This window comes from Ochlerotatus camptorhynchus, unplaced genomic scaffold, assembly GCF_037179485.1.
Source record: "Ochlerotatus camptorhynchus isolate MF236.1 unplaced genomic scaffold, CSIRO-AGI_Acam_v1.1 ptg000124l, whole genome shotgun sequence".
Taxonomy (NCBI): Eukaryota; Metazoa; Arthropoda; class Insecta; order Diptera; family Culicidae; genus Ochlerotatus; species Ochlerotatus camptorhynchus.
The window spans coordinates 2,316,990-2,330,420 of NW_027040614.1; the positions used below are offsets into that span (position 1 = coordinate 2,316,990).

The following is a 13,431-nucleotide window of genomic DNA, read 5'->3' on the forward strand; positions in this document are numbered from 1 at the left end:
GGACTACCAACCCAGAGAAAATATTATCTAAAACTAAATCGTTTTGCAAAACATCCTTCCGGCTACGACCAGACCACAGACAAACAGACATCGTCAATAATAAAACTACCGCCCAGAGGTTGAAACGATTGACGTTTTCTTCTATACTCGCTTCGTTTCGTGCGTCGAAGTCTGGTTGTATTGGTACACTCATGCTCTACCGTCGTCTCTCTCACACAACTCAAACGGTAGAAGATCATTCGAGCAAAAATAGAATTATCAAATAACTATCATATGACAATGTGTGATTTCTTTCCAATACCACAATTTTATGTAAATTGAACCATTTCTGATCAGAAATGCTATTACTAGTACATCGTTGCTTGTTATTGTCAGAATTCATACAAGCACAACCTTAGCGGCTCTTATTATGCGATAATCTAAAATACATAAATACGTGACAGTCTTCGCTGACAGTGTCGTATGACAAAGACTGTCGTATGACATTTTAGTTTGGTGTTGTATGACAAAGACTGTCATATGACATTTTAGTTTGGTACTGTACATTGATAGCTTGTGTTGCAAGTGTCGACTACGGTGACCGCTTACAACACTGCTACCGCCATCTGTTGAGTACACTGTCACGGGCAGTACGCTCAACAGATGGTGATAGTGTGTGTTGGCGCAACCACTGGGCACAAGTCGAGGTGGAACTACCGTCCACTCATTTTAACGACCATCGATCGATTCCTTTCAACAAACGAGAGGCGCGTGTTTTAATCTAGGCATTCAAACGTAAGGCATTTGGATATGCGTGCCACAAGTGGCAGTATTATAAACTAAAATTTTTTAAATAAGTCGTTCAATACGTGTCGATGAACAACATGTTAATGTTATATCTGTTTGTCAGTGACCAGACTATTCCCGGCTCTTCCTAAACCTACTTTGATGATTGGAAAGTGCGGTGTGAGTGCCGGCGCCAGCTCACTAATCACACTGAAAGAGAGAAAGATGAGGTTATTCCTTCTCCTCCTCGTCCTCCTCCTCGTCCTCCTCCTCGTCCTCCTCCTCGTCCTCCTCCTCGTCCTCCTCCTCGTCCTCCTCCTCGTCCTCCTCCTCGTCCTCCTCCTCGTCCTCCTCCTCGTCCTCCTCGCTACTTGCTATTGGATTGCAACCGTCCATCTGCAATGTCGTAAAAATAGATTTACATAAAATGGTTAGCTTTATCGATTGGTTGCAGAGTGTATTGCACAGCACAGAGTAGATGAGCACCCCAAACCCCCCTCTGAAAATGGTATAGTGGATTATGCTTACTGTTAATGCTTTTTCGCCGGGATTGCGAGGGAGGAGCACACGCATCGCATCACCATCGTCGTCGTCGTCGTCGTCATCATCATCATCATCATCATATGGGAAAGCGAAGGATGCATTGCACTCACTTTGATCGAGCGCTCTGCTGTTGAATAGCTCTAATGATGATGATGGTGCTGAATCGGTTTTCTGCACAGTAAAGTGCTATTACGAAACGACAACTGTGCGTATTTCATCCGCACTTAATGCGAAAATACGCTGTATAGATGAGGTGCATTCAGGACCAGGAGCTATTTTTAGATACAGTTACTATTTATGCCTGCCATATTAGGGGCATCAGATAGCCTTAGTCAGTAAAGGTAGGGTATTACCAACCGGTTGGAAACTAACGATTTAAAATTGGCTCACTACTTGACTTGGCTATTGGTCCCAAGCAAATCGATTAACGTACCCCATTCAAGTCGAAATTCTAGTACTACACTATGTTTGTTTTGATTTGCTATGCCAAAAAGTTGAGCACGTTTCTTCGGGACCTTCTGGTCTTAGAGTTACCTCTATGGTATGACGTTTCAAATACACAGCAAAAAAATAATTTTGATATCACATCAAAGTGGATGCACTACAATCATGTCGAAAATTTCATGTAATTTTTATGACCACATAAATAAACAAATGCAGCAAAAGCAGCGTAAAGTCAGTTCATGCATTGTATTAATGATAATTTTGTCCTTTTTAGCAAGTAATATTACACCATATTTTCGACATGATTGTAGTGCATCCACTTTGACGTGATATCAAAATTATTTTTTTGCTGTGTAGCGCCAATAGATATGAAATTCGTCAATTAATGGCTGAGCTATGATATTTCCAACATTTCAAGTTTTCCGTTACGCATTTTATCGGAGGCATCGTGCTCGGAGTGTTAATAGACTTAAATTCAATGCAAAACATCTGGCAACACTCGTTCAATGATACTTTTACCAATGTAAGCAAAAAAGTCGTTTTGAAGTGGTTTTCTTGGTGTTCAATTTGGCTGTGTTCCATTTGGTGAATTTTCACTTAAATTTGACACTTCGAAAATAAATTTAAAAAAATGATCGAAAATCCCTCTGTTGTTGATCGGCCGATTTTTGAGAAGGTGTTTGTCAAAATTCATTCCGTGTCTGTCTGGAAATAAGTCTTGTGGAATAGCAGGGTTATTTGAAAAAAAATCACAAGTCAAATTTAAGTGACATTTCACCAAATCTCGATTACTTTTACGAAGCGACGTATCAGCTTTTGCAAACAATTCTTACCCCTTCGAAAAAGTAATAGAGAAATGGAACACAGCCTTAGGGATTTGAAAAGTAGCATTCGATTGCGTGAAATTGTGAAACTCAACCACGAACACAAGCAAGTAAATGCAGTGAAAGTGTTGTAAAATCAGGACGAATACATGCTTTAAATTTTCAGATGACTAGTGTAGGCAGGTGTAGGCTAATGATAAGGTTTAAGATTATTTAAAATACAAGAAGCATACAAATTAAGTGACGGTGTTTTGAGCCTCAATTAACGATAATTACAAAGTAAAATCAACAGTCGTATTGCGAATCCCGGGGGCCGTTCCCGACATGAGATCAAAGCCAGCCAAATCAGCGTTTCATGGAATCTGAATTTGACATCTGCATTAAACGTTCCACACCATCGCACAGTGGGCCAGGAAGTCAATTTAGTCGGCTAGACTATCAACTCTGAAACGAACCGTTTACGAAGCTTGGTGTCTTGAAACAAGTCTCTCGTTATTTTGCGAATCTTAAGTATAATTTCCTTCCGGCGGCTATCGTAGAGTTCTAGCGCAGCTGTCAAAGTTCTACCACCGACAAACTGACATGAATGACCAAATAAATTATCATGACATTTCTGCACAAAGCACACTACTGACATCTGTCTCCGTATTCGTCGAAAACGTTTATCTATTCCACGAACACGCGTGCAAACCAACTCGTTCGTGTCTAGTCTATTCTGGATAAACTATTTATATCTAGATACAAAATTTCCTTGATTTTGACAGATGGTATCGCTGCACATTTCATTCGGCCGTTGTATATTTTCGAGCGAAAATGAAGTTTAAGTTTGTCGGTTTGTCGGTGGTTCTACAGCCATTCCTGCCACCAGTATGAAAATGAGCTGAATACTGAATAAAACATAGTGTGCATTGACAATCTTGCTGGCGATTCTTTATAGCCTTGTTTATTTGACAACTGTTGTGGAACTTCTTCTTCTTCTTCTTCTTCTTCTTGACACTAATCCGTAAAACGGAAATAAATCTCTGGACGAGCAATAACGAAAACCATTGGCATAGAGCAGTGCACGGTCCCTAACCTCACTTTTTGGTTCCAATCATTTTGTCTCTGAGTAAAAGAGATGGCAACGAATGGGAGCCAAAACAAACCACCCAAAACTGTCAAAATTTACGAGTGAGAGAAGAGTGCAGCAAATCTTCGTGCACTGATCTATAAACAGATAGTTCTATACTCATAGATCGTTAAGTTGACGATAACAGGAGCACATACAGCGGTAAAGGCAACAACAGCTGCAATTTCCAAACCTATCGACTAGATGTTTACGTCACATGATGACTTGAGTGTGAAACAATCGTGAACAAATCTCTTTTGCTAGTGGTGGCGGGGGAGATACTCCGCACCATCCCTCACAATCTCTCCCCAGCAGGAGAGTTTGGTAAAGGAGATGATTAGTCCGATTCCTCAAAATTGACATTTGCTCGCTTTCTACTCACACTACCGTACTCTAACGGAACTATCAACTCTATACTTTCATCTCCTCATCTATCGTACAGTGAACACTTTAAGTCTGATATTTGGTATTAAGCATCTCCGACTATACAAAAGTTGTTGTTAAAGGATTTTTGATATTTGTTTTTTGATTGGTTAAGTTGTAGAAAATGCAAGGGGTGATCACTCTTTACACTTATTTGGGGCCTACCTTTTGCTCAGTTTGCCGGCAGTGCCGAGAGTGCCAGTCTTTGCTTGCTAGTGAATTATGGCATGCTGTTGTTGTTTTTGGAGTTTCGATTTATTGGCCCGAGGAGCTGTGACGGTTAGTCGTTACCTAGCCGTTACGGATTTATTCTTGCCATTCGGATGAATTTAATTATGTTTTTCAACTCTACGTCATTTACTCCTTCTTTGTCACGTGCTAGGTTTTGTATACGTCTGTGATCCTCGCAATCAAAATAGTTTCGAATGTGGGTGTACTTTATACAGTTTAATAGCAAATGTTCCGTTGTGTCGATTTCATCACAAATATCACATTCTTCTGATTCTACCAGTCGCATTTTGGCCAGCCAGTAGTTCGAAAAATAGTGACCTGCCAGAATCCTGTTGAGTGTTCGCACCTATTCACCGTTGAATTCCGAGTTCCAGAACCACGGTCTTCCAGGAAAACAGTTAAACAAATCGTGAAATTTCTTCCCTTTATTCTGTGTGAATACGATGTTGGTATACCAATCATTTGTCGCTTCTGCTAGCTGCTTCTTATAGCGAAGTACCACATCGTTCCAGAGGAGCTTGTTGACGATAACCGCATCGTTGTTTAGTCCTGCTTTGGCCAAAGTATCTGCTGCTTCATTGCCCTCCAGGCCCACATGGCCAGGGATCCATTGTAGTATAGTGCCCGTTGATTGCAGTTCCTTGCAGATTGCTCCTGTTAGACTGTCCCAAGTTTTTCATTCCTGATGTTTTTCCAATAGCAGACAGGCTGATTGCGAGTCGGTGAGTATCACAGAGTTCTCCCTGTCTAATTTTGAATTTCCTTCTAGGCCGATCCGTATGGCAACGAGTTTCGCCGTCATGATGCTGGAGTGTTGTTCTAACTTAAGACTTATGTTCATTCCGGTCTCGCGTTCGTAAACTCCTATTCCGTAAGCGTCAGCTGTTCTCGACGCGTCCCTATATACGCTTCGCCATAGAGAGTACCCTTTATTCATGTATTTCAGGGTGATTTGTCGCATAGTAGATGGAGCCATTTTAGTTTTATTGATCGGCATTCTTTCAATTTGGTGCCGAATCGTGACATCATATGCAGTCTCTGCCGGGACTTGCTCGTAGATTCTGCTAACTTCATTCGCGTTTTCCATGTAGACTTTCTCGATGAATGTGAATCTCTTGTTTCCAGCTGTATCGTTGTTTTCTAGTGAAATTAGTTGTTTACGGAAGTGGGATGATATTCTCTTCTTTGTCCAATAGTACCGCTGCAGTTCTAGTGGCTAATCATTTGCTAGGGCAGCCAAGGTGTTGATCGGTGTGGTCTTAGAACATCCCGTAGCTATGCGTTGACATTGTCGATGTGTTAGGTCTAAGTCGTTCCGGTAGGTTTTAGATGTGCTACCGTAGACCGAGCTTCCGTACCGGAGGAAGCTATCGTATAGTGCTTTATGGAACAGTATCAGTACTTTTGGTGTCGCTCCCTGCTTTATGCTGCCGATGATCTTCAGCATATTTTGTCGATCTTTGATCTTGTGTTTCAAGTCTCGTACATGCGTGCCGTAGTTCAAGTGGCTGTCTATACAGGTTCCCAGATATTTGTAATATCTAACGCACTATATAGACTTATCCTTGATCTTCAGACCTAGTTTCGTCTCTTTTGGTTGGAATACTATTACTTTCGTTTTATTGCCGTTGATTTCGAGGCGTAGGCTATCGCTGTGGTCCACGAAGTTGTCTATCACTCGTTGTGATTTCACTTTGACTTCATTGAGACATTTATCGCTAATTATCTACACAAAATCGTCCGCGTATTGCAGTGACACCACATTTTCCTCGTCGTGATCGGTTTCGTGCAGCTCTTTGGTATATAGGTTAAAGAGGGTGGGAGACAACACATCCCCCTGAGGCAATCCTCTTGAGATTGTGGTCGATACCAACCCTTGTTCCGTTTGCATAACCAGCTTTCGGTTTTTCGAAAAATGCTCGATCCATACTATGATATCCTCTGCAAAAGTCAAAGAATACTGCTGCACTGATCAAATTGCATCTTTTTGCTGCCATTAGATGATTTGTTACGAACTCAAGACAGTCCTCCGTTGATTTTCCTGGTCTGAACCCGAACGATAGATCCGGTCTCATGTTGTTGTATTAGATGTAGTACTGCAGTGTTAGGTGATTTGACGATCGTCGACAGGCATGAAATCGGCCTGTATGTCGATAGTTCGGTTGCAATAGGTACTATTTTGACCTCCTTGAAGCTTTCCGGCAGGTTTTCAGCGGCGTAGTACGTATTTATTTCTTGAACAATTTTTTGCTTTGTATGTGTGTTTAGATTCCTCAGAATCTCGTAAGTTAGACGATCTGTTCCTGGTGCCGATCGGGCCTTCCTTTTTATGGATGATATGATTTCATTGCTCTAGGTTGAGTAACTCTTTTGCAGGAGTCGTACTTGGAGAATTGGGGTGAGACATTGTTGGTTGTGTGAGCCCGAAGTGTCCTTCTAGGAATGTTTCAGCTTTTTCTCTAGCCGTGAGTACTATTTTTTTTTTGTTCATTAATTTATTTGATAAGGCTCAACCAAATTAACTTTACAGAGCCGAGGATTCTTGGTTACTATACAATACATCTTAAAACAATAGTCAAAAGCTATCCAAAAAGCCTCCTCCATCAGAACTGGAGCCGCTTCCAGTGGTTTCGTTGTATGGCAGTTACGCCATCGTGGGGCAAAGCGCTTCCATTGCAGCAATGGGTGCAAAACGTGGTCAACACTCACACACTCATCACGAAACGGTTGCTTTCCAAAGTCGACGACGCATCGACCGAAAGAACTGCTGATGAAGAACAATGAGGAGGACCACACAATGGTTGCTGCCGAGAAAATAGACGATCGCGTGGCACACATCGAGAGTGGCCTGCTTTTGTCGACAGCCGAGTGAACACTGACCGTGAGTACTATGTTGTTCTTGGTTTTGTTTTCGTGATGGTATCGTAGCCTCCTTACCATGCTCCAATTAGACTTGGTATCTCGTGGATCGATATCCTTTGCAGCTTAAGTAAATTTGCTTCGTTTGATAACCTGTTAAAGGTTCTACAGCAGTCTTGTTTGTACAACAGGGAAAGTTCTTCGCTCCAATAATATTTTGGGACGAAGTCGCTCACCCCGCTGCTTCTGCTCATCGTGTCGGTAACTAGGCGTTGCAGGTCTTTAATTGACTCCAGTTGATCTGCATCTATAAGCGCAATTTCCTCATTGACCTTCTTCCGATTGAAAATAGCTCTTTGTGTTTTTGTCAGCTCGATATCTATTATACGATGGCCTGAGTCGTTAAATGTATAGTGCTTTACACTCCAGATTCGTTCATTTAACAGATCTGGTGTGCATAGAGTCAAGTCGATTGCACTGGGGGTGTTATTCAGTGCAGCGGGACGGTACGCCTTCTCTTCATTATTCAGGATCAGTAGTTTGTTGTAGTAATAGTTTCTAGGATTAGTTTACCCTTACTATTGGTAGATTCACAGCCCCAGGCCTTGTTGTGGGCGTTGAAATCTTCTCCAATCAGTAAGTTTTTGAGCGTTTGTGTTTCTCCTAATAACTTCTCAAAACCTGTATTCAATTCCGTTATTGTTTTCCTAGGATTTATGTAAACTGAGACTAGACTCAGACGTGGCTGTAGAATTTTATGATAGCCCGTTATGTCTGATGATGCTATCCTATTTTCACTCGTCCATATTTCTGATAATAATGCTGCATCGAGATTTCTTGCATGTAATTCATGCGCTAGTTCCTTTTTATTTTTCGTGAGACTTTGAATGTTACTCTGTAATATCTTGAATGTCGCCATTTTCGATATCAGTATTCGGAATTCCGTCTTATAGGGTAGAGAACTACTTCGGCCTAATCACCCATTTTGGGCCTATCGAGCAGAAAACTTTAAATAAATCCATGATTTCAGAGTTAACAAGTCAATTATGCGTTTGGTACGATACTTTAGATAATAAGCTACCGAACGAAGTCAATGAGAACGCGTGATATGAAGGTTTGCACCCATTATTCCCAAAAACAAAAGAAGCGCTCCGACCGAATCAATTTTTATCTTCATCCGATAGGCCGAAGTTAATTCAATTGCGCTTCAAAGGCGTTTCAATGGGTTAGGCCGAGTTTGGAATCCGTAGGCCGAGTTTGGCGTTAAGAAGCAGTGTTAGATTTTTGACAATATCTCAACGATTGGTTTCTCTTTATCAAATGTTACGGTACGTACGGAGAGGTAAATACATTTGGAAGCCATCAGTATTAATAACATTCCGTTTGGTTCTAAACTGTGCTAGATTAAGAAAGACTAAGTGCGGGTTGTGCTTAATAGGCCGGAAATGGGGTAGTTAACCCTACGTCATAACCTAGAGAAACTGCTAGCTGCTTGACTACTTCTAGAACAATATAGTAACCGTTTTCGTCTTTTGCCTTAACGGCTTTCGAGAGTTTGTTGAAAGTTTTTCCAACCATAGATTGCAAGTTCTCTTTTTGCGATTTCCTTCATTTTATCTTCCCATTGTTTTCGGAGCTCGAGACGTTTTTCCATCGTCATTACCTGGGTTCCTGCCAGGCTATCTTCTTGTCCTGTCGTGTTATCGTTCACTGTCCTCCTTTTTTTTTTGCTTCCGTATCGGACTTTTTCGAATCCGTCTTCGTCAACTTCCCTTTCTATCCTGCTGCTAGCTTCTGGCCCTTTATCCTTGGGTAGAGTCTGCTTCGTGACTGCTCCTAAATTCCTATTTGTTGTGACCACCGGGCCGCTACGGTTGTTCGTTCTTGCTGTTGGCTGATGCTTAGGTGCACTTTCTTCCCTTCCCGGTTGTTGGATTTCTTCAGTACCTATGTTGGAGAAGCTTTCGTAGACTGAAGGAAACTCATTCCGAGCTTCTTGATAGGTGAGATACTTCCTTGCCATCATTTTTTGATGTCATTTTGTTTGCTACGTTCTGGACACTTGATGTCCGATGATCTGTGTTTGTCCTAGCAGTGTACACATTTTCGTTGGTTCGGGCACTCTGAATCCTGAACACGTCCATCGTGTGTTTCTCCGCAATTTCCGCAGCGCTTTCGGCTCTTGCAGTTGTTGGCGATATACCCGTAACGTAGGCACGAGTTACACATGACTGCCTTTGTGATGTACGGTTCTACCTTCGTTGTGACTGAGTAGACTCGTATTCTGGAAGCTTATTGCTTCGGAATACTACTCCTAGTTTCTCGATCGGTACTCTTTTGCCTGCTGCTACTGTCCCCTGTAGGCGGAATACTTCCAAAATTTCCTTGTTTGTTTCGATGTCTTCGATTAGTTCCTCGGATTGTAACTTCTCTGGGATTCCTGCTATTACTTCTTTGGCGGTCACAAAACTCTTCGGAATGAAGGCTCTGAATCGCTTAAGGATCAGGTTTTGACTGTTTACTAGCATGTTTGCTTCCTTCCATTCACTGAAGAGCACCATCACTTTTGCTATTCCGATATTCTTGATGTCCATCACTGCTTTCGCAAATCCGTTTTGTTTCAACATCATCCCCACTGTGACTTTGTTGATTCCGCTCAATCGTACGTTGTTCTCGGTTTCTTCTTGCATCCTTCCACAATAACCTTGTACGGTCCACTGTCACATTTTTGTTCATTCCACTTGTAAATTAATATAGTATCACTTAGCTTGATAATTAACGTGTAGGATTTGTTTCAGGGTTTCAATTTGGAAAAATTCCTTTCACACTCTTCAAGAAAACGTCCGTTGCAATTAACAAGCCCGTGAAAAAAAAGAAGATAATGGCATGCTTGACAAACTGCACGGCCAATGAGAACAACCCAAATTTAAGTTTAGTTCACTCATAATCGCCAAAAGTGCAGGAACTCAGCGATGAGTAAGGCTGTGTTCCATTTGGTGAATTTTCACTTAAATTTGACAGATGGAAAATTTTCAAATAAACCTGCTATCCCAGCAGACTTATTTCTGACAGACAAGGAATCAACTTTGACAAACGCTTTCTCGAAAATCGGCCGATCAACAACAGAGGGATTTTCGAACATCTTAATTTATTTTCGAAGTGTCAAATTTAAGTGAAAAATTTCCAAATAGAACACAGCCTAAGTTTGTCTCACAGTTCAAATGTTTTGTTTTGAAGGTAAAGGAAAAACACAACCAAGCAGTAAAATCCAAACCAAGGCGGTATTCTAAGGCTGTGAACCATTTGCTGAGTTAAATTTAACTCGTGGTTAAAATTGACATTTCGAAAGTTATTTTCTAATGTTCGAAAATCCCCATGCTGTCGATCGACCGATTTTCGTGCCACTGTTGTCAAAATTTAACTTCTTGTTTGTCAGAAATAACCATGCTCGGATAGTAGGGTTAATCGATAACTTTCCATCTGTCAAATTTTAACCAAAAGTTTAAAAAAACGCTCTAGGCTGTGAACCATTTCTATATAGAGCTGGAATTAGGGCGTAACAGCCTTTGTAAACAATGACTTCGCTCGATATTTTCTAAGAATTCAAAGGAAGGCCTACACAAACCAACATATTGTAACGGTCACTCCATGTTGTAAATATTAAATCAGTCAGTCACTCCATGTTACAAATATGAAAACAGCCAGTCACTCATTGTTGTAAATATCAAATTAGCTATAATTAAAGTAGGATGAAATGGATCTAATCTATACGCCAAAAACTACGCCAGTAGCGAAACGACACTGGTCGATTTACTATAAAAATAGAATATCTCATGAGTAAAGCCACACGACCTTGTGCAATTTCTCCCAAGGCCGAGTCCAGTGAAATTTTCGGGAAAGTTGGGAAAAGAGAGAGTTGTGGCTACACCCGACATTGAACGAAGGACCAGCGATCGGAATAATCTCTCGCATTGCCGATCTAGTTCGAAGAAGTTCCCGGGAAAATCGAACTTCCGTTAAGTTCGGCCGAGGTCACCTTCCCTAATCTGAGGGTCACGGTTTCGCCTCACTTTCGTCCGAACCGCAGATAACAGTGGAAGTGTGTCCTTTTTTGTTCGCGTTATTTGATAGTTTTGTATAGTGAGTTAAAGCAACGTGGTTTTACTTTATTCTTGAATTCTAATTTCTCCTCGTTGATTGTTTAGTTATAGCTATCAATCTAAAAGTAGTGTGCGTCATAGGCTAGACTTTGTGTGTGCAAAAAACAAGCTAGACCAGGTAATGTGCTGCTCGGTAAAGAAAATCTGTGCAATGTGCTTAATGGTATTTTCAACAGCCGACGGCTATATCCTCTTCCAACGCCATCATCTGCATCCCCGGGGCGAAAGATTCCGGCAACCGTCACCTTGGCCGGTGGAAAGCGATCCGCATCCACATCGCTTGTCGGGGCTTGGTGGTTGTCAAGCGCCGCCTGTGGTAGAATTACCATCCGTCCAACCACGTGGAAATCGTTGGCCGTTCAATCACCAACGGTCGAACGCTAAGTAGCACCGTCGCCGCCCGTAACAGCAGCGCAGCAGTCAACAGCAGCATCATCAACTGGTGAGTCCGTTCCAATTGTTTCTTTGTTGAGTGTGGCGTCCGGCGAGGGCGCCACGGAGGACCTTTTTTGCCGACCATCAGGTCGAAGAGCATGAATTGCTAAGATTTGGATAAGTCCAATATTTGTGAGGTTGGGTGTCGGCAGGACAACGTGCACACGTTTCGTAATATATGGATGCCCACCCAACCCTTTAATGTGAGACACCCGGGTGCCAAGCTTTGCCGTTCCCCGCTTGCTGCATCGTCGTCGTCGAGATTAACCGAGAAGAAAAACACAAGAGCACAGCACAATATGATAGGTACACGCTAACTTGAAAGTACCCAGTAAATGAGTACCTTGTACTCATTTTTTGAATTTATTCTGAAGTGTCAAAACATGGGTATTATCAAAAAATGGAAAGCGAGTACTTTTTATTCATTTTGGAAAGTATCTACATGCAATAAAAATGGGTAAAAATAATTAGTGACTCGATGGATGTGATGTCATGATAGTGAAAATGCAAAATGTCCGATCATTTTTAGCAAACGAGCGAATCGAGCTTCCGTAGATTCCGCGTGTGAAGTGTTTTGTAAATCGGTCAAAATTATTTCCATTCACAATATTACGCGAGTTATTGAACTAATAGATTCCATCCGGCTGATGTTGATTGTGACGGAATACAAAATTAAAGAAGAACAACAGTACAGTTTTCCCGGGTATGGTCCTGTACCAATTTTACGAGGTAAGAATCAAAAGTGTCATTATGATGAGGATTAAGTTGGCATAACAAAAATATAACCCGTTTCCAGTGAAGGGAGAAACAAAGTTAATATTTGTAAACATCCGGACCCATTCGATGAGCGACATCCCTCAAGGATCGATTCCAGCAGTGAACTGTGCTGCATGACGAAAACACCCTTCGAGGAAAGCCTCGATTGCATCGTACCGGTTGATGATGGTGATAATATTATGTTTAAATGGCTATTTTTTCCAATAATTATGTGGCAATAACAAAAATATGACTTGTTTTAATGATTTCGGTTTATACTTGCAAAGATTTCAAGAGGTTCTTTATTTTATGACTGGTAGCCTCATGAAGCAAAAACAAATCAATAAAATGGGTACTTTTTACGCATGCTCAGAAAAATTATAACGGGTAAAAATACCCATTTTGTGACGTATCCATTGAATACTCATTAATGAGTAAAGTTGGTTTTACTCATTTAATGAGTTAAGCCACTTTTCTTCAAAATGGGTCTTTTTTTACTCATTAATGGGTACTTTAAAGTTAGCGTGTAGATAGAAGAACCGCACGCACACAAGTATAGGTAGAGGAATAGAATAAAGAGGAGTAGGAAAATACAAGCAATCCAAAGTTCTGAAAAGCATGAGTTTACAATAAACCTCAACTTACCGTTTTCCGTTATAAAATGAATTTTTGATTTGAATTGAATGTAATGTTGTTGATCAGTCCTATTAAAACTTTTGAATGAAAGGAAGAAAGTGTCTTCACGTTGTTTCGGGTCCGGGTAATTATGTTGTCTTCCGCGTGGTCGGAATTGGACTTGTATGTGGCGTACCTCTTTTGTTGAAGCTGCACCTCTGGCGGAAATAAGTGGAACTACCGATGAGGAAAGCTTGACGGGTAACGT

At 41.3% G+C, this 13,431-nt stretch overlaps 2 protein-coding genes across 3 annotated transcripts in view; one reads left to right on the forward strand and one right to left on the reverse strand.

Annotated features, from left to right (window-relative positions):
- Oamb (Octopamine receptor in mushroom bodies) overlaps positions 1-13,431 on the forward strand; it is a 401,035-nt gene that overhangs the window by 91,160 nt on the left and 296,444 nt on the right. The gene's annotated exons all lie outside the window — the stretch shown is intronic.
- On the reverse strand, positions 997-9,887 carry LOC135699963 (nucleolin-like). The gene is made up of 2 exons (XM_065220288.1): positions 9,531-9,887; positions 997-1,161 (listed from the first exon to the last, which is right to left on the reverse strand). Exons 1-2 carry the CDS (start codon positions 9,885-9,887, stop codon positions 997-999), a joined length of 522 nt encoding a protein of 173 aa, XP_065076360.1.